The 25089-nt window shown below is 29.9% G+C and overlaps 5 protein-coding genes across 6 annotated transcripts; 4 read left to right on the forward strand and 1 right to left on the reverse strand.

Annotated features, from left to right (window-relative positions):
* The first annotated feature begins 563 nt into the window (after positions 1 to 563).
* On the forward strand, positions 564 to 4028 carry LOC145743880 (putative ATP-dependent RNA helicase DHX34). Its single transcript, XM_082561940.1, has one exon. The coding sequence runs from the start codon at positions 573 to 575 to the stop codon at positions 3924 to 3926; it is 3354 nt and encodes a 1117-aa protein (XP_082418066.1). The 5' UTR covers positions 564 to 572; the 3' UTR covers positions 3927 to 4028.
* A 1-nt stretch (position 4029) lies between these two features.
* Positions 4030 to 5649, forward strand: LOC145743882 (5'-nucleotidase domain-containing protein 1-like). The gene has a single exon (XM_082561942.1). The coding sequence runs from the start codon at positions 4033 to 4035 to the stop codon at positions 5380 to 5382; it is 1350 nt and encodes a 449-aa protein (XP_082418068.1). The 5' UTR covers positions 4030 to 4032; the 3' UTR covers positions 5383 to 5649.
* A 146-nt stretch (positions 5650 to 5795) lies between these two features.
* On the forward strand, positions 5796 to 11655 carry LOC145743881 (eukaryotic translation initiation factor 3 subunit L-like). The gene is made up of 15 exons (XM_082561941.1): positions 5796 to 5876; positions 6600 to 6772; positions 6995 to 7074; positions 7589 to 7720; positions 7869 to 7942; positions 8088 to 8168; positions 8793 to 8913; positions 9044 to 9177; positions 9274 to 9453; positions 10003 to 10139; positions 10211 to 10334; positions 10761 to 10907; positions 11185 to 11256; positions 11352 to 11432; positions 11522 to 11655. The coding sequence occupies exons 1-15, from the start codon at positions 5847 to 5849 to the stop codon at positions 11549 to 11551; spliced, it is 1596 nt and encodes a 531-aa protein (XP_082418067.1). The 5' UTR covers positions 5796 to 5846; the 3' UTR covers positions 11552 to 11655.
* A 1222-nt stretch (positions 11656 to 12877) lies between these two features.
* LOC145741242 (UNC93-like protein MFSD11) lies at positions 12878 to 24261 on the forward strand. 2 transcript variants are annotated; one of them, XM_082558795.1, is made up of 11 exons: positions 12878 to 13101; positions 13348 to 13455; positions 13595 to 13674; positions 14062 to 14217; positions 14589 to 14796; positions 15293 to 15327; positions 15757 to 15948; positions 16955 to 17129; positions 22282 to 22417; positions 23483 to 23663; positions 23785 to 24261. In XM_082558795.1, exons 1-10 carry the CDS (start codon positions 12908 to 12910, stop codon positions 23654 to 23656), a joined length of 1458 nt encoding a protein of 485 aa, XP_082414921.1. In that variant the 5' UTR covers positions 12878 to 12907; the 3' UTR covers positions 23657 to 23663; positions 23785 to 24261. The 2 variants fall into 2 exon arrangements, with proteins under 2 accessions (XP_082414921.1, XP_082414920.1); XM_082558794.1 differs by having other exon boundaries at positions 23483 to 24261.
* Positions 16785 to 21508, reverse strand: LOC145741243 (sphingosine 1-phosphate receptor 1-like). Its single transcript, XM_082558796.1, has 8 exons — positions 21344 to 21508; positions 20948 to 21133; positions 20401 to 20560; positions 19986 to 20125; positions 19745 to 19889; positions 18863 to 19034; positions 18351 to 18515; positions 16785 to 17743 (listed from the first exon to the last, which is right to left on the reverse strand). Exons 1-8 carry the CDS (start codon positions 21441 to 21443, stop codon positions 17666 to 17668), a joined length of 1146 nt encoding a protein of 381 aa, XP_082414922.1. The 5' UTR covers positions 21444 to 21508; the 3' UTR covers positions 16785 to 17665.
* Positions 24262 to 25089: the final 828 nt, after the last annotated feature.

The raw sequence follows: 25089 nt of genomic DNA on the forward strand, positions 1-25089 counted from the left end.
TTACTAAACTACGTGCAGACGTGTGATGTATATGCGCTTAAGTTACAATATGATGGTTGGGATAAAGTTATTTACAACAACTTTTTGTGTAACAGATGTGTTTTAGGTTTTTAATATAAATACTATAGGTCATATTTGGTTTCAATCTTTATCTTATTTAGAAGTAATTACCGAAGCTACCGGCAGCGTTGTGTAGTGGTAGGAACACTTGTTACACCACACATACTGACATACTATACAGACATACAGTGGTGGGTTCAAACCCCACTGCTCTCATGCTGTAGTGCTCTTGAGTAAGGTGCTATAAATGGTATGAAAGCCAGCACTTAATCAGCATCATAATTATCGGGCAATTATAATCTATATAATATCTCAAACTGCCACAGGCAACTCGAGACTGGGTCGGAGTAACTGATGTCACTCTATGTTTAGGTTGTGAAGTTGACTTTCCTACATCAAGGATAAATAAATATGAAAAAGCTATATATATTTATATTATTAAAAAATCGTGCTTAAAACTTAATTTTGTTTTGTTTATTAGGCTGTAGAAATAGAATGTAAAACAATAAATAATGGACAAATTTAACTGGGATTGGCATAAAAAGGAACTTTGTTCTTTATTCTTTAATGAGAAAGATTTTATCGATGCCAGAACCAAAGAATTTGATGACTTTTGGCTTTTCTTTAAAAGACTTCAACTTTATAAATCTAAAAAACAAAAATTGAATAAATCAAATTCAGCTTCCACGTCGTCAAAATCAACTCAAGATTATGATATTCGGCATCGAATAAACTGTCAGATTGTAAGCACAGATGAACAAAATCATTATCTAAATAAAATAAAAAAACGGAGAAAAAACTTTGACGAATTAACATATGATAAAATACAAGAATTTAAATCAAACATTTTGCACTACGTCGACTTTCTTCAAAAGCAAAAATTTGCAAAGCTTAAAAAACTCAAAAAAGACCAAGCTAACCTTCCAATTGCCAAATACAAAGAAGAGATTTTAAAAGGTGTTTCGGAAAATAAAGTGGTTATCGTAGCCGGCGACACCGGTTGTGGAAAGTCGACCCAAGTACCCCAGTATTTAATGGAAGGGGGTTACAGTTATATCGCTTGTACACAACCTCGTCGTATTGCTGCAATATCTTTATCAAAACGTGTTGCATACGAAACTTTAAACCAATACGGCTCCGAGGTTGCTTATAAAATTCGGTTTGAAGGCACGCAGACAAAAGCAACAAAGATTTTATTTCTGACTGAAGGATTATTGTTAAGACAAATGCAACAAGACCCTGTGCTGTCAAGGTACAGTGTTATTATCCTCGATGAAGTACATGAAAGGCATTTGCATTGTGATCTATTACTCGGTTTAATTCGAAATCTACTCCTAACTCGCAAGGAAGATTCTGATTTTAGACTTATCCTCATGTCTGCAACAATTAACATTGAACTCTTTTCTAATTATTTTCAAGGCGCACCTGTAATACAGGTACCTGGTCGCTTATACCCAATCGAAGTGAAATATTTCCCGATTCCAGTTCAGGAACAAGTTGGTAAGACCAGTCGTTTGGACCCTGGTCCTTATGTGAGAATACTACAAAGAATTGACAAGAATTATCCATCTACAGAGAGAGGTGATTTACTTATTTTTCTTCCTGGGATGCAGGAAATAACGACGGTAGAAGAGGCAGCGAAAACCTACTCAGAGGATACCGGAAAATGGATTGTATTGTTACTGCACAGCACGTTGTCAATAGAAGAACAAGATAAGGTGTTTGACATTGCTCCGGATGGGATGAGGAAGTGTATTTTGTCGACAAACATTGCCGAAACTTCCGTGACTGTTGACGGAGTTCGTTTTGTTGTGGATTCTGGGAAGGTGAAAGAAATGAGTTATGACTCGCAATATAAGATGAAAAAACTCCAAGAGTTTTGGATAAGTAGAGCTAGTTCTGAGCAACGGAAAGGAAGAGCTGGAAGAACAGGTCCCGGAGTTTGTTTCCGGCTCTACTCTGAAGATGATTATGATGCTCTTGTCAGTTATGCTGCTCCTGAGATCCAAAGAGTTCCTTTGGACTCTTTGATCCTCCAGATGAAGAGCATTGGTGTTGATGATATCCGATCTTTTACATTTATCGAACCTCCTCCAGACTCTTCTCTAAATGATGCAATAAGAGGTTTGTACGAGCATGGAGCCCTGGACTCCTCTGATAACATAACCCCTCTTGGAGAAATGTTAGCTCAACTTCCTGTTGATGTTACAGTCGGGAAGATGCTGATTATGGGAAGTTTATTTGATGTTATGGAGCCTGTAATGACAGTGGCCGCAGTGTTAAGCATTCAATCTCCTTACACAAGGTCGGCTTACAACGATCCAGAGGCATGCACAAGGCGGCGTCCGATGGAATCAGATCACGGCGACCCAATCACTCTTCTAAACTTATTTGATGAGTGGATCCAGGTTAAAAATGATGTGTCGGCCTCGAGTAAGAAGTGGTGTAAGCGACGGTGTTTGGAGGAGCAAAGATTTTACGAGATGGCGAACGTAAAAAGACAGTTTCAGGATTTACTCCGCGATAATTCGTTGTTGGCAACTGTAGAAGCAGAAAGTGGAATCGAGACAAGTTATAAACGACGGCAACGTAGCGCTAATAAAAGGCGACTGAGAGAATTAAAAGTAGATCAAAGAAATCACTCTCGGAAGAGAAAAGTCTTAAAAGTGGATGAGGGAAAGTATCAGGTCGACTCGGATCAGGAAGATGAGATCACAACTGTTGCATCCAATGTCAAGGATCTAGAGTTTAAACTAAGACACGATCTTGATAAGCTATGCAAGGCATCTAACGAGCGGAGAAATTTTACGCTACGCGACATAATCATTCTTAAAATAATTCTGTGTTCAGGTTTATACCCCCAGGTTGCTTTCCCTGACGATTGTAATTCCTACACAAATGACTCTGACCAGGTTTTCCACACGAAAAACAAAATGTTTGTAGTTCTCCATCCTAACAGTTATTTTGCACATCATCCACAGGTTTTAGAACCTTCTGGAAAAGAAGACACTAGCTTATTGAGCGAAGGACATTCTGGACACAGAGGATTACTAGGCCATCGGCACCAACTGTTAACTTATGTATCGCTGCTAGAAACAACTAAACCCTATTTGGTTAATACGATGAAGATTCCTGCTTTACAGACTTTGTTTCTTTTTGCAAAATCTTTAGATACCGATTCTGAATGTAAGAGGGTTGTTGCCGACGAATGGATTGAAATTGTTATCCCCGATTCAACAGCTGCCATGTCTGCTATAACTTCTACTTTACAATTAAGAAATGCTTGGGAGGAACTGCTTAGACATAGACTCAAAGCTAACAAAAATAATGAAACTGAGTTTTCTGAAATCGCAAAAAAAACAGTGAAGTTACAAAAATATTTATCGAAAAAATTGGCTGAATTTTTAGCCAGTAAGATCTCGTACAGACTTCGTCGACTTGCAGCAACCGAGAAAAAGGATCTTTATGTTGGTCCTGGAAAAAACTGCGAAGGAAATCTAGAAAACAGTGGAAACTTTGGAATAAAGCTTTCGAAATCTATGCCAAATCCAAGGAAAGGTGGAATGCAGTTATCCTCCTTTTTAACGTACAACTGTCTTCGTCAAAACCAGGATACCTCATGCGACTATTTACGCGAATTTTGGACTTGTCCAATTTGTGACATAAAAATGCCGTTAACTGTAAGTGAACGCTTACGTCACCAGGCAATTTGTGGTGACACGAATGAAGATATTGACGGTGATGTTGATAATACAACAGTGCCTTCAGTTTCTGGGCAACAAAAATCTTATCACTGTGATATTTGTGACAAACACTTTAATATGAGTGCTATAGAGATTTTGAGACACAAAAAATCGCACAAATAGAAATATTATTTATTTTCGTAATTGTTAGTGATTTTTAATGCAAATTTTATATTTTTTTACTTAAAAATTTAAATTATTTATTTTCTCATCTATAGGTTTTAAATAAATGTTGTTTAGGTTAGGTACTTTATGTAAAAGTAGGTTACCAAGTATTATATTAGGCAGAAAATTTCACATTGAAATGTTTCGAATATCGCAATGTGATGCTATAGGATTCGACATGGACCACACATTGTGTAGATATAACATTCCAGAGTCTATGGAACTTGGACATCAAGGAATGTGCGAGTTTTTGGTGCAGAATAAGGAGTATTCCAATACCCTTCTATCACCTATGATTCATAGTCATCAGTTTGTCTACAATGGCGGTTTGATGTTTGACAACATACATCATGCACTATTAAAACTTACTAAAGACGGCATCGTCGAGAAAGCATCTGTTGGTTCAAAATTTTTATCGGACGAAGAAATTATTAAAATATTTCCCGGAAAAAAATGGGATAAATTTTCCCGCTTTCAGGAAGGCGTTTTAAGTGAGCCTGGATCTTTTAATTGGTTTGAGACTAACTTTGGGAACACGTGTACGGCAATGCTTTCACATATGATCGCAGAGAAATCGCCTGAATCTGGCAGTGGGTTGATTAAAGATGATTTTATTTCCGCAATCACAGCTAACTGGGCACCGGAAAAATTCAAGAGCGGGGAGAGTAAATTTTTTGAGGAGATAAAAAATAATCCAGATAAATATCTAATAAAATGCTCAGACAAGGTTATTTCTTGGCTTAAAGAGCTTAAAAAACAGGGCAAAGTTTTATTTTTTATTACATCGTCGCACTGTGATATGGCCGATCACGTAATGAGATATTCATTCGGCTCCGAGTGGCGAAGTTATTTCGATATTGTAATTTCTAGAGCTAGAAAACCGGGATTTTTCGAATCAGAAAACCCGTTTTTAAAAATTGATTCAAATTTGTTGAAAGAATGTCCTGATACCGAAGTCACGTCGCTAGAAAGAGGCGGTTGGTACTCTGAAGGTAACTGCAAACTTCTTCTCAAACATTTGTCAGAATGGTGCAATAAGGAAAAACCAGAAGTTGCTTATGTTGGTGACAGTTTACGAAGCGATGTCGTCCCCCCAAAAAAGCATTTTGACTGGCACACTATTTATATTTACGAGGGACTACGCAAGGAAGAAAACGTTGTTGGCGTTCTAGACAAAAACGAAGAGACTTTATTTTTTTCCGAAGACTGGGGCCCAGTTTTGCACTGTGATAAGCAGGACTCAATCACAATGTCATTATTTGCCGATATTATCCATTCTTATGCCACAATTTGTGTTCCTTCTGTGGAGGAGTTAGCTGCATTGCCAATAGACCATCAGTTTAAAATGTTTAATGCAGACGAACTAATTAGTGGATATTTTCCTCAATTGCCTGATAAGTTGCATAAAAAATAAACTTTTTTGTTCTAATTTTAATTACACAATTAGTACAATCGCAATAATTTGTTTTCTATGTATAATTTCTATGTAAAATTCTAATTATATATCTCATTTTATATTGGGAGCAATATTATTTCAAAATATTTAATTTAACCTAAATTTTGTTTTTAATTAATAGTAGTCAATCCTATTTTGTATTACTTTGTTTCTAATTTCAAATATTTCTTTACATTTAGACAGTTCTATAGTAGTACTATAATTGCAATACATTTTTAATAGTACTATTAATTTTCATTTTTCTTTTAAGAAGTTCTTTTTTGCATTATGCATTTTTGTACCACTGTTTTAATACATTATATTATGTGTTATACCTTAAAAAGTTTCACTTAATTTTCTAAATTTGAATTTAATTTTTTTTCTTCAGGACAAATTTTCTAACATTTAAAAATATTAATTTGTGTTTTATTCAACCTTCAATTATGTATCAAGAAGAAGCCTACATTGAAAATGTAAGTAATGGTAAACTTAATTTTAAATAATAGATAGGTTAAACAATTAGTAAACTGTATATATCCACTGTAAAAAGGCAGCGTGGTGTAGTGGTATGAACACTTGCTACACCACCATGAGGTCGTGGGTTTAATCCCAACTGCTCTCATGCTGTAGCGTACTTGAGTAAGGCGCTATAAACGGTATGAACACCTGCTGAGCCAGCACTTAATCAGCGGCATAATTACCGGGCAATTAAAATCTATAATATCCCAAACTGCTAAAGGCAACTCGAGACTGGGTGGAGTAACAGTTGTTACTCTATGTTTAGGTCGCGCATTCAACTTTCCCTCATCGAGGAGAAAGATATATACATAAAATATATATATTTACTATATGTAATAGAACTAAATAGGCAAGATATTATATGTGTTTAATTTATGGGCCTACAAAACAAATTAAACTTACATTTGTGATCCGGGGTTGACTTATCATGGGCCAATAATAAATGCAATTAAAGTCCAAGTTACAGCAATTATATGGCCAAACATAGGGCGGGTTATTGATTGACTGGTTTCTTTAATTTTACTATATTTAAAATTGAAGTTTAACTATTATATAGTTTTCAAAACCTGATGTTTTTTTATTTGTACAATACCACCAAAAATATTAAAACTAGGTTTGGTTGTTTTAGTTACTTAAAAAATTGTATAAACACCGTTTAATTTTTTTCTTTGTTTTAGTTTGAGCCAGGCGCCGTGAATGAGCAATTAGGTCACACTGGCGACCCCACATTGGATTTAGAATTTGAAAGACATCGACAAGTGTCCGAAGGTGTTCAAAATTATCTGCAATATTTTCAAAAAGCAATCAACGAACAGAACATGAATGAAATAGAGAATGCTTACGAAAATGGGTTTGTTATTATTGTGTTTTTGTTAATTTTTGTTGTTATTTATAAAAACATTATAATTTTTCAAGGGGACAAATGTATACTAGCTTGTCAAATTTTTAAATTCTATTTAAAGCTTGTTTGCTTTTATATACTAAACAAAAGTTGTGGCCTAGATATGTTTGTTCTTTTTTAGTTTTTATTTAAATGTATTAAATTTTTTAATTTTTATTTAAATTTTTTAAGATGGAACCTTTTTACGGAAAGACATTATTCGACTGAATCATGGCCAGAAGCTGAATCTATCGCTTCATTTGTTAATAATGGTAAAAAAATGAAAATTTTATAGAAAACTTACAAAATAATTAACAAAAAATGTGCGGTTTAGCTGGCATTTGGTGTAGTGGTCAAAGCACTTGGCTTTACTACATGGGACCCTGGTTGATTTCCACTGCTCTCATGCTGTAGCCCTTGAGTAAGGTGCTATAAACGGTATGAACTCTTGCTGAACCAACGATTAATCAGTAACTTAAATATCGGGTAGTTATATTTAATATTATCCCAAACTGCCCAAGTTTACTCAAGACTGGGTTACTCTATTTTTAAGTCATAAAGTCGTCTTTCTCACATCAAGGATAATTATATAAAAAAGTCTATATTTCGAAGTTGTAGTACTTGTAAATGTCTTAAACTTTATTCTAATCCTGGAGGTATACGGTTTGATTCCCACTACTTCCAATTTTGTATAATTGTTTATATATATACTAAAATAACTTTAATATGTAAAAAATTTAATTTTTTTAAAAAACATGTTAATTTTATTTTGCTTTTGTATTTTAGATCCACTGTTTTTAATATTGTACAAGGAACTGTATTTTCGTCATATTTATGCGAGAATACAAAACGGGCCAACACAGGACCAAAGATTTAAATCCTATTACAATTATTGTGATCTGTTTAACTATATTCTTAGTAAGTTATTTTTTTTATTTCATTTTTTTTAACGAAAAATTTTTCATTTTAAAAAATTTTATTTATTTTTTTTTGGGGGGAGGGGGGGGATTGTATAAATACAGGCAATGTATGCATGGTACTTAAAAATGATTGGATTTGTTTGCAGATGCAGATGGTCCAGCACATTTGGAATTACCAAACCAATGGTTGTGGGACATTATTGATGAATTTATTTATCAGGTAGTTTTCTTAAAAAATTCTTAAATTTTTTCTATAAACGTAAGTACTGCTAACCACATCTTAGAATTCTTAAAAAAAAGCTTTTATACAGAAAAACTTTAAATTTTCATAAAAATTTGAATTTTTTTTTTTTTTAATTATTTAGTTTCAAGCATTCACTCAATACCGGTGTAAACTAAGTAAAAAAAGTGAAGAAGAAATTGATATTCTCAAAAACAACCCAAAGGTAAACAAATAATTTATAATCAACATAACACTATACTTAATGCTCTTATTGATTAAACCCTAAAATTCCTAGCATTATACTAACTCCTACTAAGCCCAAAACCAATCAGCAGATTTGTTTTCAGGCAATATCCTAAACGAAGTTAATACTATCTAAAACTGTCTTAATAAATTTGGGGAAACAAAGATGTTTAATCCAGACTAAAACTGGGTTGGAGAAACAAAACCGGCAGCATGGTGTAGTGGTAAAAACACTTGCTACATCACATAGGGTCATGGTCCCCACTGCTCTCATGTTCAATCCCCACTGCTCTCATACTGCAGCGCCCTTAAGTAAGGCACTTTAAACAGTATGAACTCCTGCTGAGCCAGCACTTAATCAGCAGCATAATTATCGGGCAATTATAATCTTTATAATATCTCAAACTGCCACAGGCAACTCGAGACTGGGTCGGAGTAACAGTTGTTACTCTATTTTTAGGTCGCACATTCGACCCTCCCACATCGAGGATAAATATATATACAAGAAAAAAATGTTACTACATGTTTAGTCTGTGAAGTTTTGCTTTCCACAGCAAGGATATTTAATTAACAAAAAATCTAAATTGTCAAATTGTACATTTAGATTTGGAATATACATAGTGTGTTAAATGTGTTGCATTCCCTCGTTGATAAATCAAAGATCAACGAACAACTTCAAGCTTACAACGAAGGAGAAGACCAGGAATCTATCACTAACATAGCTGGTAACAATTTTAATTCTTTCTTTTATTTAAATAGTATTTTGTGCTAAAGTCTTTTAGATATAATAGTTTTAAATGTTGTATTTTTTGAAAATTTATTTAATGGTAATGGTAATCTTTGAATTTGTTTAAGGAATCTTTGGACAATGTGCATTATACAAAATGCTCGGATATTTTAGCTTGATTGGCTTGCTTAGACTGCACAGTCTGCTCGGAGACTACCATCAAGCGTTATCTGTTCTTGAAAATATCAATATCACAAAAAGGGTAAAAAATTAAAAGATTTTAAATAATCTAAATTAAAAAAACATAATAATTTTGTATTCCGATATTTTTATTTTGTTAATAAATTTTTTTTAACAGAGCACAGTTTATTCACGTGTCCCTGAATGCCAGATCACGACTTATTATTATGTTGGTTTTGCTTATATGATGATGAGAAAACATCAAGCTGCTATCGACACCTTTTCAAGTATTTTAACTTACATTCAGAGAACGAAAAACACCGTTCTTCAGCGATCAAGCCAGTACAAAATGGACATGGTAAATTGTGATAAAAATTGAACCGATTTTGTTATAATATTGTAAACTATTTAGTATTTTTTTTTAATTGTCGTGATATTGTTGCAACTCGCAACTAACAATTGCCCACGATAATTTGCCTGCGCACCACAAACAGCAGTTTTGTTATTTTGCAGGGTTAAAAATTGGACTATATATTATATATCGTTACCTAAGCTTTATTATATAAAGGTAATGGCATCTTTGATAGGGAATAAAAAAATATTGGTGGGTTGGGGTAAATACTTAGGGGTGGTTGCCCCAAACCATAGAATAGGTGTCAATATAGGTTAAGGTATCCTGGTGGGTTGTGGGTAATACGATGTTAGGTTTTTATTTTCTTGGTAATTTGTTAAGGCTTTCTAAACAAGTTAAAATTTAAATGGTCCAATTAACTATAGTGTTACAAACAAAATAAAGATAAATCAATTTAAGATTAAAATAACATAGTTATTAAATTTTACATGTTTTTGGATGGAATTTTAAACATGTTTACTAAATCAAGTTAAATATCGAACTTTTATGTTTTAGATCAACAAACAAACTGATCAGATGTTTAACTTGTTGGCTCTATGCAGTGTTTTGTATCCAGTTAGAATCGACGAATCTCTTTCCCAGACTATGAAGGAGAAACTGGGTCAGGATAAATGGTCAAGAATGCAAAAAGGGTAAAAAAACAACAAAAAAATGTGTTAAATCCTATTTAGAAAATTTTAATCGCTTGTGTTTTTATTGTTAGTGATAAATCAGCGTTTGAAGAGTCGTTTTCTTTTGGTTGTCCTAAGTTTTTGTCTCCTGTTGCTCCAAACTTTGATGCAGGACCGCTCAACTCACACAAAGAACCTACAATACATCAGTGCAAGGTATCTTCTATCTATTTTTTAATTCATTAATGTTTTTAAATTAATTCCAGTCTGAAATGTTACGTTTTTTAAGTTTGTAATGTTAATTAAGTAGATTTTTGTTTTTTTGGGTATTACCTGACATTTGTTATTGCATCACTTAAGAGTGCTAAATATCAATGGCAGCATGATGTAGAGGTCAGAACACTTGCCTTTACTACATGAAGTTCTGGGTTTGATCCCCATTGCTCTTATGCTGTACCTGTAGCGCTTTTAAGTAAATGGAATGAACTCCTTCTAAGCCAACACTTAATCAGTAGCTTAATTTTGGGGGGGGTTTAATCAATAAAATCCTGAACTGTCGAAGGGAACTCGAGACTGGATCGAAGTAACTGATGTTACTCTAAACAACCTTTTAACTGCTATTAAAATTATTATTTTTACAAGGTTTTTCTTGAAGAAGTAGAGCAACAAGCCCAACTTCCCACAATAAGAAGTTATCTTAAACTTTACTCCACAATGCCGGTTGAAAAACTTGCTGATTTCCTGGACATGAAAGTTGTAGATTTCACTTCGCAATTGCTCTGTCTTAAGGTAATTTAAGATATAGAAAAGGTCAATAAAGTAACTTTTTAAGTGTTTGCTCCATAGGCTGAATTTAAACTTATTTTATTAGTTACCTTTAAAATGCTAGTCGCTAAAAAATTAAAACCAATATGTAAATATTCAACCCAAACAGTATTTTTTTTATTGAATGCATGTATCTAAACAACAAATATAGTTTCATGAATACTGTTGTTAATAATTGTTTAAAGTAAGGTCATATTGTATTAGGTATTTTATTTAGACAACAATTTTGTTTTTACTTTAGCATAAAATGACAAATGCAAGGACAGATAAGGATCAGGAAAGTCAACTTGAGGTGGATTTCTACATTGACGGAGTAACAAAATTTTAAAATACTTGTGATAAAATCTTATGTTGCATTCAACAGTTTAATATTTAAATGACCAAATGATTAAATGTTACTTTTTTTAGGATATGATACATATTGCTGATACTAAAATTGAAAGAGGATATGCTGACTATTTCATCAAACAAATTCATAAATTTGAAGAAGTAAGTTTTCTACAATACTTACTTATAATATAACATTATATTTAAACTAATTTTAAGATATTATTTACTATTTTTTTGTTAACGTTTAGTTAAACCGCCACATCAAATCTTTAAAATAATCTTGAAATAAAGAACAGTTTGGAATTTGTAAGAAAAAGATGATCACCAATTGGATACAATTTTGGGTGTTTTATGTGTAAAATAAACGATTTATAAGAATGTTGATCTGCTTTTGTTTAATTAAAGTGAAAGACTAGATAGACAAGTTTAAATATTTTGTAGTTAAGTTGGACACTATTAATAAATTTCTGTTATATAGTTCCAATCCGCACAACCACTTCGATTGGACGTCTCTAAAATGCATATTATCAATAAAACCATTAGTTTTCTATGATATAACCTAACCTATTTTATACCCATTATTTTTACTTTTATTTAATAAATGAGTATTGTAAGACCATTTTCTTAACAGGCAAGCTTTAGAAATAATATCAATTTTAGATGTACCGGTAGTATTTTTTTTTTATATTTGTTTATTCTTGATGCGGGATGGTCGACTTTACTACCTAAACTTGAAGTAGCATCAGTTACCCCGATCCTATTTCAAGCTGCCTTTGACAGTTTGGGGTATTCTAGATTATATATGCTCGGTAATAAAAAGCTGTTTATTAAAAGTCGTCTTAGCAGAAGTTCATAGCACCTTACTTAGGGCGCTACAGCATAAGAGCAGTGGGAATTGAACCCATGAATAATTTGCTAGCGCACCACAAACGAAAGTTTTATATATTTTTAATGCATTTTTATAAAATATAAAGCCTAAAACATTTAAAAACTGGTTAAGGAAATCATCAACAATGCGTATTTTGCTTCTTTGTGCTTATGCGCGCAATGTTCACAATACGCGCGTTTCTTGCAATGTGCACAATGCCTGCTCTAGTTGCAGTGGAGTAAACAATGCACTCACGTGATTTTTTCTTTGAGTTTGTTCCTCTTTGCAACTTATTCAAACGAAATATAACAAACGAAGCAATGAAGAACAGTTGCAAAACCAATTCAATAGTTAAAAAGGCTTTCAGAGTGTTTTTTTAGAATAGCTCTTATTTACAGTATTTAATATTTTGCAGTTTCTAGTTTTTTCGCTTCGTTCGTCTGTGTGTTGTATATGTGATATGATTTTGAGTTGTATGTTGTTTAAAAGTTATTGTGCAGTTATAAAAAATGTTAGATCGTTGTGGTGTCGTAGTCTTTTTTATTTTCAGGTTAGACCCGCAGAATTTTGTTACAAAAAAAGTAAGGCGCTTATGCTGTATAAATTATGCTGAGCCAACACTTACTTAGCAATTAAAAAATATATATATATAGAAACAGGCTCTGCAATTAACATAAATTTTGTATACAAAAATTAAATGAAAAATACATTTTTTTATATATTAATAGGCATTTTTATTAAGAAATTATAACTTAAAAATTTCAAAATGGCTGATGACCGAAAAAATGATTTGGCTAAAAACATCAAGTTTTTCAACATCATTGTGCTCGGTTTCGCTTTTATGTTTATGTTCACCGGGTTTCAAACATGTGGCATGGTGGAGCAGACTGTGTTGAACAGCTACATTAATATCACTTCTAATAACGGAACTGCAACTTTTCATGGAAGTGGATATAACAGGTAGAAATTTAATTTCAGATTATTTTTTATGAAATGATTAGCGTGATGTAGTGGTTAGAACACTTTAGTTTACTGCATTAGGCTCTTGGTTTAATCTTTACTGCTTTCATGCTAAAGCAAGTCCAAATACATTTTTAACACAAAAAACTTGCAAGAAAATTTGATTTTTTCTAAAAAGTTTAAAGCCAAATTTTATTTTGTTAAAAATTTCAATACCAATTTGTAATCCTACTTTTTTTATTTTAGTCTTGCAATCATCTATATTGTGTTCGCATTTTCTAATTGGATAGCTCCATCTATAGTCAGTGTTATTGGTCCGAAGTGGTCCATGGTTCTTGGAGGCATAACATACACGTAAAAAACGATTTTTATTCTTAATATTTAAACTTGTTTTATTTTAATTGAATTTTTTTAAGAGTGTAACTTTGTAGGAACAACCTTTTTTATTGGTGTACCTTATTTTGATACATCTAAAATAAAACTGTTTTTAAAGGTTGTATCTGTCAGTTTTTATCAAGCCATTAGCTGTTACTTTGTATATTGGCTCAGTGCTTATTGGTATAGGAGCTGCAGGTATTTAATAAATTTAAATTAAATTTTATCGTTATTAGGTACTGTCACTGTTGTACAACTAATATGTATGCCTTTAATATATATATCTTCATTTTTATGTAAAAGGGCTGATTTTGTAGTCTAAACAAGAATTAACATTCGCTACCCCAACTGAATAACTGCTGTCAGTTTTGTATATTATTGATCATAATAAGCAAAAATTAACCTGCCAATTTATTTTTTGGTTCAGCAAAATACATACTGTTTGTAATGTCTTACTTAAGGGTGTTTTAGCATAGCTGCATTTGGAATTAAACCTCAAAGGTTGGGTAGTGAAGTCAAGTATTCTAACCACTACAACATGCTACACTTTTTTTTATCTTAATTAAATTTTCAATTTTTGCTTAGTATTATGGACCGGTCAAGGAAATTTCTTAACTTTAAACTCGGACAAGGAAACGATGGGAAGAAACAGTGGAATATTCTGGGCAATGCTGCAATGCAGTTTACTGATCGGGAATATTTATGTTTTCTTTTCTTGGCGGGGGATTAAAATAATCGGGAGTAAGTTTGTGTGTCTATTTTAGTTGTTTTTAAATTAAAAAGAAAAAGGGTAAATTAGACATATGCCCACTATCTAAATTTCAATTTAATAAAGTTTTAAAATAAATTATTTTTGATTTTTTAAATTTGAATTTTATAAAATTGGGTTTAAGGTTTTTTTTATTATCTATTAAACTCTTTATTACATAGAGGTTAAGCGCAATAAAAAAATGGTATAAAGCCATTAAATAAAATTGAATTTTAGACAGCTTAAAATTACATAACAAGAGATGTTAATTTAATTATTTTTTTACAAAGTGGTTAAACCAAAATATATTTTTTAAGTTCAGCATCAGAAAACAAAAATTTTAATTTAAAAAATTATTTTTAAGATGAACAACGAATTCCGCTTTACATTGGACTCACAGCCATCTGTGCTCTTGGCACTTTACTTCTCTTCATCCTTCGATCTCATAAGAGCAAGAGCAACGATTCGGATGATGATCCCCTGGAGGTAGATCACGATCCTGACCAATCACATAGCAACGATGAAACGGCACTTTTAGATGCAGCTTCTGATTCGTCAGCTAAAACTGAAACGTAAAAAATTTTATATAAAAATTGAAATTTTTTTTTTGTGAATTTTTTAAATTTATTTATTCTTGATGTGGAAAGACTGACTTTAAAAGTCTATACACAGAGTAACATTTGTTATCTCAACCAAGTCTTAAGTTGACTTTGGCAGTAATAGATAGTAACCCCCTGATTGCTTTATTAACTTTGCAGCAGTTGGTACTGTTTATAGCGCTAATTTATATTTCACAACTGGATTATAATAAAGGTTCTTGATAATTAAATCCAGGGTTTATATGGTAATGCCCATTGCCCAGTATTTTATATAGGATTTCTATTTTTTATTCTTATTTTGCAATATATTTGATTACAGTTGCTTACTTCTAAATATTTACCGCACTAAAAATAATTCAATTTTATATATACTTCCTGCATAAATTTGTAAATAACAAACAACAATAAATTACTGATTTTAAGTTTTTTCACAGCTCAATAAAACAACATTTTTAATTTTTTTTTTTAGTGTGTCAAAATCTAGTGGGGCATGGGTAGCATTCAGTAAGTATTTTAAAAATCTAATTTATAATGTTTTGTGTGGGTTTGTAAGATTATTACATTGCTTAATTGTGTAGGATGCCTTACAGTTGTGTTGTTTATTATTTCTGATATTAATTTGGTTATGTAATGAAATTAGACAAGTCTTTTAATTTGTAATAACTTTAGATATTTTAGTTTTTAAAATAGGCCTATATTTTTAGTGATATACTTCAAAATAATAATAATTACATTAAAAAAACATCTAACTTTTATGCTCAAAATTGTTTCTATTTCTTTTGTTAATCTGTTATGAAGAAATGTCTGTTTTTGTGTAGATTAATATGAGGTTTTCTTTTTATTTATTATGGGTATTTTTTAAAGGGGTTTTTCTAATACCAATCACCCCTCTAAATTTCTAAAAATTTAAATAATTTTTTTTGTATTTTTTAGTGACTTCTATTCGACTTTTCAAAACCAGAAATATGATCTTGCTCAGTATAACTGCCCTGTACACCGGTCTTGAGTTAACCTTTTTCAGCGGAGTTTACTCAACAAGTGTTGGGGCAACAAAACAATTTGGAACTGACTCCGATAAGTTGGTGGGTTTGACCGGGATTTTTATCGGTGTAGGGGAAATTTCCGGTAAGCAAAAATTTGATTTTTTTATTTGTTAAATCCTTTTTTTATGAAATTTATTTTTTATTTCAAGAATTTATCTTTTATAAAAAATGTTTTTAAAAACATTTTAATATTTATAATACCTGTAATTTTTTTTATTTTTTAGCTTTGTTAGTAAATTAATTTTCTAAACATTTAATATATTGGTTAAAAATTTAGCATAATTCATTTTTAAAATTAGGCGTAATCATTATTCACCACAAAATCAGTTTTAAACGATGTTATTCTCAATTCCCCTTTTATTTAAATTCCATCACATGATGATACCTAATACAAATATTTTTAACAACCATAAAGTCAATATATTTATTGCATATATACCCTAAAATCAACAAACCTTTATTTACTCTTCTTGCCAGATTAATATTTGTCCTATGGTAAATCTAATTTTTATTTTTGGTATACCCATGTGTATATTAATATAATCTGTATATATTGAAGCTTAATGTAAGACATATAATTATGTTTTTGGCCCTTGAAATATGAACAAAAATTGCTGCTTGTGGCGTGCATGCCAATATTTGTTGTAGCCATATCATGACAAGTGATGTAATGGTGACATTGCCAATATTTTAAAATGCAGCTTAAAGAATGTCTACTTAATTAATGTAAATTAAAAGATCTTTGTTGTGTTTTTGCAAAGCAAACTTTTTATTTTTAATTTTAGAATGTAAGAAAAAAATTTAAATTTTTAATTAAAAAATAATTATACACAATATTAAAAGCAAATCTTTTCAAGCAATCTTTTGAGACACATAAAGCTAAAAAACACAAACTGAATACCTTTTTTTTGTTACACATTTTATAATTTATACTTAAAATAACACTGTTTTTTTTGGTTAAAATTTTAAAAATATACTTTTAATACAGATTTTAAAAATATACTTTTAATATATACTTTTAATGCACTTTTAATACAGAAAGTAAATTGCAAATACTGATACAAAAATAAAATGTTTTAATTTTTTAGGTGGCGCTCTTTTTGGAATTTTTGGGAAGAAGACGATCAGATACGGTCGTGATCCGGTTGTGCTTCTTGGAGGGATGGTCCATCTTGTTACATTCCTCCTAATCTTCCTTAACATCCCTGATGAAGCTCCGATAAGCGAGCACGGAACAAACGCAGTTGCTTACATTAACCCAAGGTAAATTATTCTTAAATTTTTTAATGATTTTTCAGGGACATATAATTAGATTAGCAAAAATGTTATTATTTATCCAAGTTCATTGCTTTAGGTTTAAGTGTAAACTATTTTTATTTGGTTGGGGTAAAAAATTTAATAAACATGTAAAGATTTTTTTTGTATATATATATACTGCTTTTTAAGCAAACGGTAAAGTAAATTGCAATAAAATATGGCGTGTTAAGGAAGTTGTGGAATGATTACAATTAAATTAATTACTTTTTAATACTAAAATTTAAAACTGCATCGAGCTAAATTAATTGTCTTGTTAAAATATTGAAGTGATAAAATAATAGTGTATGGCAAAATATATACTGAGAATTTAGTATAAAGTAGTAATGTATTGTATTGATATTTTAAACCCAGCAAACTGTTGATATTGCAAAATTTCTGTTATTTTTACATCTTTTTACATCTTTTTACAAGTGTATGACCTTTGGTTAAAAGCTGTTGTAATACTGTCTTGATTTAAAGTACACATTGAGGTTTTTGTTTTTTCAAACTGTATTGATTGGTTCGATTGTCTCAGATAAGATTTTCGACATAGATTCCCCTTCCGACTTGGGCATTATTTTCTGTAAAAATTAGATTAATAACAAATTAATATTATGCAAAAAGATAAAGGCCAAGCTAATTTATATAATTTGAATTCCAGTTTTACTACTCAAACTTGGCAAAATGTAATGAAATTTTTAGTTTTGAAATTTTAGGGAAAAAATCAGGGTTACATAAACTAACTTTTTTTTATCCTTGACGTGGGAAAGTCAAATGCGCGACTTAAACATACAGTAACATCAGTTACTCCAACCCGGTCTCGAGTTGCCTTTAGCAGTTTAGGATATTATAGATTAAAATTGCCCGATAATTACGCTGATGATTAAGTGCTGACTCAGCAGGAGTTGATACCGTTTATAGCGCCTTACTCAAGGGCGCTACAGCATGAGATCAGTGGGGATTGAACCCACGACCTCATGTGTGGTGTAGCAAGTGTCCTTACCACTACACCACGCTGCCGATTATTATTTTACTAAAGCACCTTTTAATATTTTTTACTGCAATAAAAAAAGGGGTTGCTACAAAAAATCGAATTCCGGCATGTAAAATTTTAAAAGGTGTAAGCACGTAAAATAATCTAAAAGTTTATTGCGCTAATAAGTAAAAATTTAAGTAACAAAAACTTACCGATTCAAATTTTGTGACTGTGACTTTTCGAAGAGCGTTATTATACTCTGAAACACGTCTTGGGTTTCCGGTTGACCTCCACACCGCATCTCTCATGCTTTGTAACTTCCATATGTATAGAAAGGGATGGGATGCAGAGTTTATAAAACTTATTAACGCTGTAATCTGAAAAAAAAAAATTAGAAAAATTAATTTTTTTTTTTAAATTTAAAAAATAAAAAAAAATTAATTTTTTATTAAAAAACGTTTTTTTAAAATGGTAAATTTGTTTGTAATAGTTTTTGGATGGTATTTTTTATTTTTGTGCAAAAAGTTAGTAAAAATCAAGAATTTAATCGGATATTATGTAAAGTCCGTTGCCCAAATAGCACTACTTTAATGGTTTTTAGAACTGGGAAAAATTAGTCCTTGGTTGAGTATTAAATCTGGGCTTTTTACTTTGAAAATAAATCCAGATAAAATACAAATATTTATATTAAAAAAAAAAAATTTTATTTTTTAAATTTTCTAACCTGAAATGCAACCACTAATTTCCAGTTATATTCCATGGTTACATATTCCAGTGAAAACGTGATTGTAACAGGTAAAATACAGATTGAAAATACAAGTAACAAAACCAGGATAGTTTTAACTAATTCCAATTCTTTTCTAGATCTTTGTTTGTTTTTGTTAACTCTGGATACCCTAAAATTAAAATTTGTTAAATTTGTTTTAACTTGTTATAATTTTTATGTAGTAAATAATGGTGGTGGTTCAAGGGGGTGGCCATAGTATTGTTACCGTTGGATTTTTGGGTTCAAATCCCACTGCTGGCATGTTGTATATCCTTTAGAAATGTGCTATTATAATTTTTTAAACCCCCAAAAAAATTTTTTTAAATCCGAAAAATTTTTTTTTAAACCCAAAAATTAGAAAACGTTTTAATTTCAATTTTTGTGACATGATTTCTGGTCATTCTTATAAATCGTAACTTTTTTCAAACAGTTATAAGTTTTTCAATAACTTCCTGTTCCCATTTACATTCTTTGAAATTTGATTATAATTTGGTATTTAATGATTAGTGGTCAGTTTTATTATGACATTTATTTGGTTTAAGCAAAATTGCTATAATGCTAATAAGTTAAACTAAAAATTATTATTTGATAACGTTTTCTGTTGGGTTTCAAAAATTTTAAATTATTTTTGGAAGTTTGTGATAGTTTAAAATGGGTAATAAATGTTATAAAAATGCCTAAAATGAATATAACATTTAAAATCAGTGTTACTGTAGACAAAGCCATTTTACATTAATATTTAATTCTGCTAGTACTAAAAAGGCCCAAGAAAAGCCCTTATTTGGACAAAGACCCAATAAATTGCATTTTTAAATATTTGGTTTTTATATAATAACTTACTTTTTATGAACTGCATAAAATATCCAGCCGTATATGAAAAACAAACTTAATATTGCGATGTACATTAGGATTGATATCATTAACACATAACCCTTGGTGAATGGGTATAATAAAATTGAACATCTTCTCTTACATAACTCCAAACCTAAAAAGAAAAAAATTATTAAAAAAAAAATTAAAATTTTTTTTTTTTTAATTTTTAAAATATATTTTTTTAAATGTATTTCTATCAACTTCTTACCAACACAGTTGTTACAATTCCACCCTACGGCTGGTGGTATAACAAGTAATAAGATGGGTATTAACCAAGCCAATATAATCTTTATTAGGGCACTTCTCTTTGTTTCATGTATAGCTACATCTCTGTACACCAGTTTTAATCTAAATTGGAAAATAATTTTTTTTGTTCGGGAAATTTTTTTTTTTTTAAGGGGGGGGGTTAAAAAAAGAAATTTAAATTGGTTTGTGTTTTTAAAATGTTGTAAATCTTGGTTAAAATAATTTTGCACATATATATGTTTTATAGTCCTTTACTAATAAGTTTCCTATTTATCTATAATTTTTTTCCCAAAATTAATATTTAAAAAAAAATTAAAATATTAATTTTTCATATTTTTAAATAATTTTTTTGTAAATTTAAATTTTTTTTTATATACCTGTGAACAGCAAAATGAAATAGTCCAAGTATAGACACAGTTATAGCCACTAACCAAATCGCACAAATAATAGTCAAGTAATAAACGTTCATTTCATATTCCAGAAAATATTGGAAGAAATTAAACCAAACTAATTGGATGCCAGCAACTAAATCAGCAACTAAAAAAAAAAAATTTAAATTTACTTAAATTAATTTAAGGGCCAGCTTTTTTTAAGGGCATTAAAAATAACTTGCCTAGTTAAGAATAATTTTTATACATTAATTTTTAAATATAATTTAATTATTTAATTTTTATAAATAAATAATCAGGTTTTATTTCATTAAAAATTAAACATTGAGTTGCTATCGAAACTATTGTTATAGCTTTACTAGGTATTCAAAAAAATAATTAAAAAAAAAAGATTTCAGTTTTACAGTTTAAAAATATTTTTATTAAGGCAAAAAATAACTTTATTGGTAATTGGTGTTATATATTAACCAGTAACACAATACCAATAGTATTTAAATAACTGGTTGCTTAAACAACCAAAAAATAAACCACTAACTTGTTAGATTGACGATAAAATGAGTTAATGGTTTTGATTGTTTTGGTTTTCCTTTAATAATGGTAACCAGTATTAGAATGCATTCAGTAATAATAAAAGAACCAAGAAGACCAGCAAAAACAGCCATTATTGGTTGGTAAGCAGCTGGCATTGGTGGGGGCTCTGGTTCGGCAAAAACCATCATATCTAAGATAAAAAAAAACATTATTCAGTTGGAACTTGCCATTATTTCCATTAAAAAGACCATTATTTAGTTGAAACTTACTATTATTACCATTAAAAAAGACCATTATTCAGTTGAAATATGAGTTATTTAAAAAAAAACGTTAAATTTAAACCATATCTATAACCAACTTATAAAATGTAAAAAAAAAAAAAAAATATTTAAATAAAAACCTGATTGATTTAATGTTGATTCTGGTTCTGGGTAAAATTCTGGTTCAGGATAAAATTCGGCTTCTGGCTCTGGCTCTGGACTTAATTGAGTGGCATTCATATTTGCTCGTGAATCACTTGTATTTATATAAAATTATTGTTAAAAATTAAAAAAATATTTACCTATTTAATAATCTAAAAACAAAATGAAATATTGTAATATATATTTTTTATAAATCTGGGGGTATTAATTTTTACATTTTTTCACTTTTTGTTTATTTTAAACTGCTTGAAAACCTGTAAATATATTAGTAAGTTTTTTTTTTATTATAATAAGTAATTTTTTAACTCTGAAATATTTGATTTTTATGTATGTGTTACTTAAATAAATTAAAAATTAAATGTATTGTCCTAAAATCTGATGATAACTATATTTTTTGCGACAAAAAAAATCTGAATAACTTATTTTATTTTCTTAACGTGACTAGTTTTAGCATTTTATTTTTTTGCACCAAATGTCAAAGTTTAATTGTTTTTCTAAACATCGTTAACAACCCATAAAGTACATGTCAAAGTGCGTCAGCTTTTCTGGGAAATAAAGCACTAATTAATCGTTAAACCTAATTTACATATTTCCTATCATGCAAAAAATATTTCTTCTCATGCAATGTTGATCACGAAAATTTAAAAACGTTTATTTTTTTAAAATATCACTATGATATTTAAAAAAATTGTTAGTAAAGCTAAGGGTAATTAAGGCTGTAAAAGCTTTTTTATCATAGGCCTACCCTAAACATTATTATAGTTGTTATAATTCTTTAAAAAATCCTTTAAAATTTTTATTATATTTTTTTAAACTGTAAAAATTATATTAAAATATATATGTATATAAAACTTAAGTTTTTAACTTTAAATAAATTTTTGTCAAATTTTTGAAACTCTTTTTTTGCTTTTTTTAGTTCTGTTCTAGCGATAGCTTGCGGTTTTCTACTTGGTTTTGCTGATGCTTGCTTTAACACTCAAATGTATTCAATCCTTGGTAGTACCTACCCTGAAAACAGTGCTCCTGCCTTTGCCCTATTTAAATTCGAACAGGTAAATTTTTAATCATTAAAATTTAATAACTAGTGCACTTTATAATAAATTTAAAATTGTTATAAGGAGGTTTTTATACTCTTTATAATACCATAGAATTTAATGCCTTTTTCTTTAAATTTTTATGTATTTGTGTTAATTTTGTGACCCTTTATTTCTTAGAAATTAATTAATCAAATATCTGTCAGAATTTAAAAACTATGTTTCTACCAAATATTTATTTATAATTATTTTTCTTGGATCAGTTTACCCTTTATGTAATTAGCTAATTTAATGTGACCAAATTAGGCAAAAAAACGATTTTTAAATCAAAATAAAAACAAATCAAATTTTTTTTTACTTTCCAAAAAATTAAAATATTTAGTTTTTAAACCAAATATACACTAGAGTTGATATAATAACCTATATGTTGCATATGGAAAATGGGCTTTCCAGAATAACAATAATATCCTGTTAAAGTTATCTACTATTCCACTAATATAACTTAACAAAAAATTTTAAATATCATTTTTTATGGCTATAAAAAATCTAACTTTTACAAATTAACTATATTTTTACACATCGGTATATTAATATAGTGTTAAAATTACGCGTTTTTTTTTACCTAATATACTAGAACATGATAGTATTACGTTATGGTATACAGAATATATCAAATATCGCGTTATTTACGTATAAAGTATATCGTCTTTCTAAGATCATAGTATTACGTACGGTTTTTGTGATGCTGTTTTTGTATGTAATACGTTGTTTAGTATTACATAATGTTTTTTTTATAGAAATTCTTACTACAATATTATTTTGACCGGTCCTTATATAATAACTTAGTTTTTATTAATAATTTTTACGGCTATAGAAACTTTAATTAAAAAAAAATTCGATTTTCTATAGATTTTGTGCTTTTAATAACCGACTGTATTGAACGTGATTTGACATTTATTTAAAATAGTCTAGACAATTCAAGACTACGTAAAATTGCTTAAAAATTCTTAATTAATACTCGTTATTATATAACAAATTAATTAAAATTTTCTAATTTCGCTCTTAACTGTTTCTTTTTTTCAGTCGTTCGCCGCTGCCATCGGCTTCTTTTACAGCTCTTATTTGGTTTTAAAATGGCAGTTGCTGATACTAGTTATTTTTGGGGCTGCTGGTACGCTCACTTTCTTCCAAGTCGAGCGAGGTTTGCGAAAGCAAGAACGCGAAGCTAATCGGGCCCCAAACTACGGCGATATTTAATTTTCAGGTTACTTTTAAAATTAAAAAATACATTAAAAGCAGGTATTAAAAAACAAAGAAAAACTGGAAATAATATGGAAGAATAAATTAAAAAAAAAATTATTAACAAAAAACCTTTTTATTTAAAGGTCTTCCTAATATTTTCCAATTTCTATTTTCTCTTATTCTCCATTTTTTTCTGCGTTTAGTATTACCCAAATCTAATGCAAATCTTATGTAAAATTCACTTTGTAATATAAATAATACGCCTATTTCATTTTCTATGTTTCAGCAGATTTTTTTGTATATTTATCTTGACTTACGAACGATCAACTAAAACTTCTATTTTATTATGACTTGAATTTAACGTTAACGCTTTTCGTACTCTGTCATTGCATAATAGCTTCTAATACTACTTCTTTTTACTGTACAGCAAAATTTCAAATTAAGGTAATTATTTTTATATCAAGTGTTGCAATAATAATTTACCTGTGAAATTTAAAACGTGTTATAAATTACTCAAATATATATTTTTTTCTGATTTAAATACTGTATAAATAAGTTGTTTATCACCTATTTTCGCTATCTGTATTGCTATACGATTTTAGCAGTTGCTGAATTGATTACACAGCAGTTTAATCTAAATAAATAGTGCAATACAACAACCTATTGTTTAGGCAAGGATGTGATCTGGTGTATTGAACACAATACGTTAGCTTCCTTGTGAATGAGCTTTGTACAAAGAGTAAGTTACCATATATCTAGCGTTTGAGTTATTAGGTTATGGCGAAATATGGTGTCATATCCTTTTGGTGGTTCGAAGTATTTCTGAGTGTTACACCTAGGTCATAAGTGCATAAATAACTACTCGTATCTTTGCTTGAGAACACGAGTCGTCACTTTATCATGCGCTGAGTCAGTATGACTTTAGACTTCGTTTGTTTTTTTAATCTTGTAATAATTAATTAAAGATTTTGACACACTGCTATACTTAATATTGATCTAATAACGAACACCAACTACTGTAATTTGTAAAAAAATGATAGTCCTTTAAATCATTTCCTTAATTAAGTTTAAAACCTTGCTGCATGCAAAACTTTTTGGTACAGTCTTTACAGGTAATATGTTATATTTTTATGTTATTATGATATAGGAAGTGATGACTTCATTATTTTTAGCTAATTACGCGCCATTTTATTTCGCTGTAAATGTAACGCGCAGTTAATCAGATACGTAGTAATGTTTGACCATTCTGCGAATTGCGTGAACCCGTTTATTCCGGTCAGTTAACACGGAAATTGTATTTTTGTCAGGACTCCAAATTTTTAAGCAATAACTAAATATGGTCGTAAGTTAATTGAGTTTAGTTTTTGGCCTCGTTTGATTTGATATTTTGCCAAAAATCCCATTTTTGATGTTGTTATTACGTTCGTAAAAGATTACAAACGTCTTCC

This window comes from Corella eumyota, chromosome 2, assembly GCF_963082875.1.
Source record: "Corella eumyota chromosome 2, kaCorEumy4.1, whole genome shotgun sequence".
NCBI classification, from domain to species: Eukaryota; Metazoa; Chordata; class Ascidiacea; order Phlebobranchia; family Corellidae; genus Corella; species Corella eumyota.

What these genes read in the sequence shown, in the direction of transcription:
- LOC145741243 (XM_082558796.1), bottom strand. Translation starts at nt 21,443, where the DNA reads ATGAATGCCACTCAATTAAGTCCAGAGCCAGAGCCAGAAGCCGAATTT. An exon ending in TTTTATCGTCAATCTAACAA is followed by an intron (nt 20,561 to 20,947) that starts GTTAGTGGTTTA and finishes TTTTTTTTTTAG; the next exon opens with TTGCTGATTTAGTTGCTGGC. An exon ending in TTTTATGCAGTTCATAAAAA is followed by an intron (nt 19,035 to 19,744) that starts GTAAGTTATTAT and finishes TTTTAATTTTAG; the next exon opens with GGTATCCAGAGTTAACAAAA.
- LOC145743880 (XM_082561940.1), top strand. Translation starts at nt 573, where the DNA reads ATGGACAAATTTAACTGGGATTGGCATAAAAAGGAACTTTGTTCTTTA.
- LOC145743882 (XM_082561942.1), top strand. Translation starts at nt 4,033, where the DNA reads ATGTTGTTTAGGTTAGGTACTTTATGTAAAAGTAGGTTACCAAGTATT.
- LOC145743881 (XM_082561941.1), top strand. Translation starts at nt 5,847, where the DNA reads ATGTATCAAGAAGAAGCCTACATTGAAAAT. An exon ending in TTCTCAAAAACAACCCAAAG is followed by an intron (nt 8,169 to 8,792) that starts GTAAACAAATAA and finishes TTGTACATTTAG; the next exon opens with ATTTGGAATATACATAGTGT. An exon ending in ATATCAATATCACAAAAAGG is followed by an intron (nt 9,178 to 9,273) that starts GTAAAAAATTAA and finishes TTTTTTTAACAG; the next exon opens with AGCACAGTTTATTCACGTGT.
- LOC145741242 (XM_082558794.1), top strand. Translation starts at nt 12,908, where the DNA reads ATGGCTGATGACCGAAAAAATGATTTGGCTAAAAACATCAAGTTTTTC. An exon ending in TCGTCAGCTAAAACTGAAAC is followed by an intron (nt 14,797 to 15,292) that starts GTAAAAAATTTT and finishes TTTTTTTTTTAG; the next exon opens with TGTGTCAAAATCTAGTGGGG. An exon ending in CGGTGTAGGGGAAATTTCCG is followed by an intron (nt 15,949 to 16,954) that starts GTAAGCAAAAAT and finishes TTAATTTTTTAG; the next exon opens with GTGGCGCTCTTTTTGGAATT.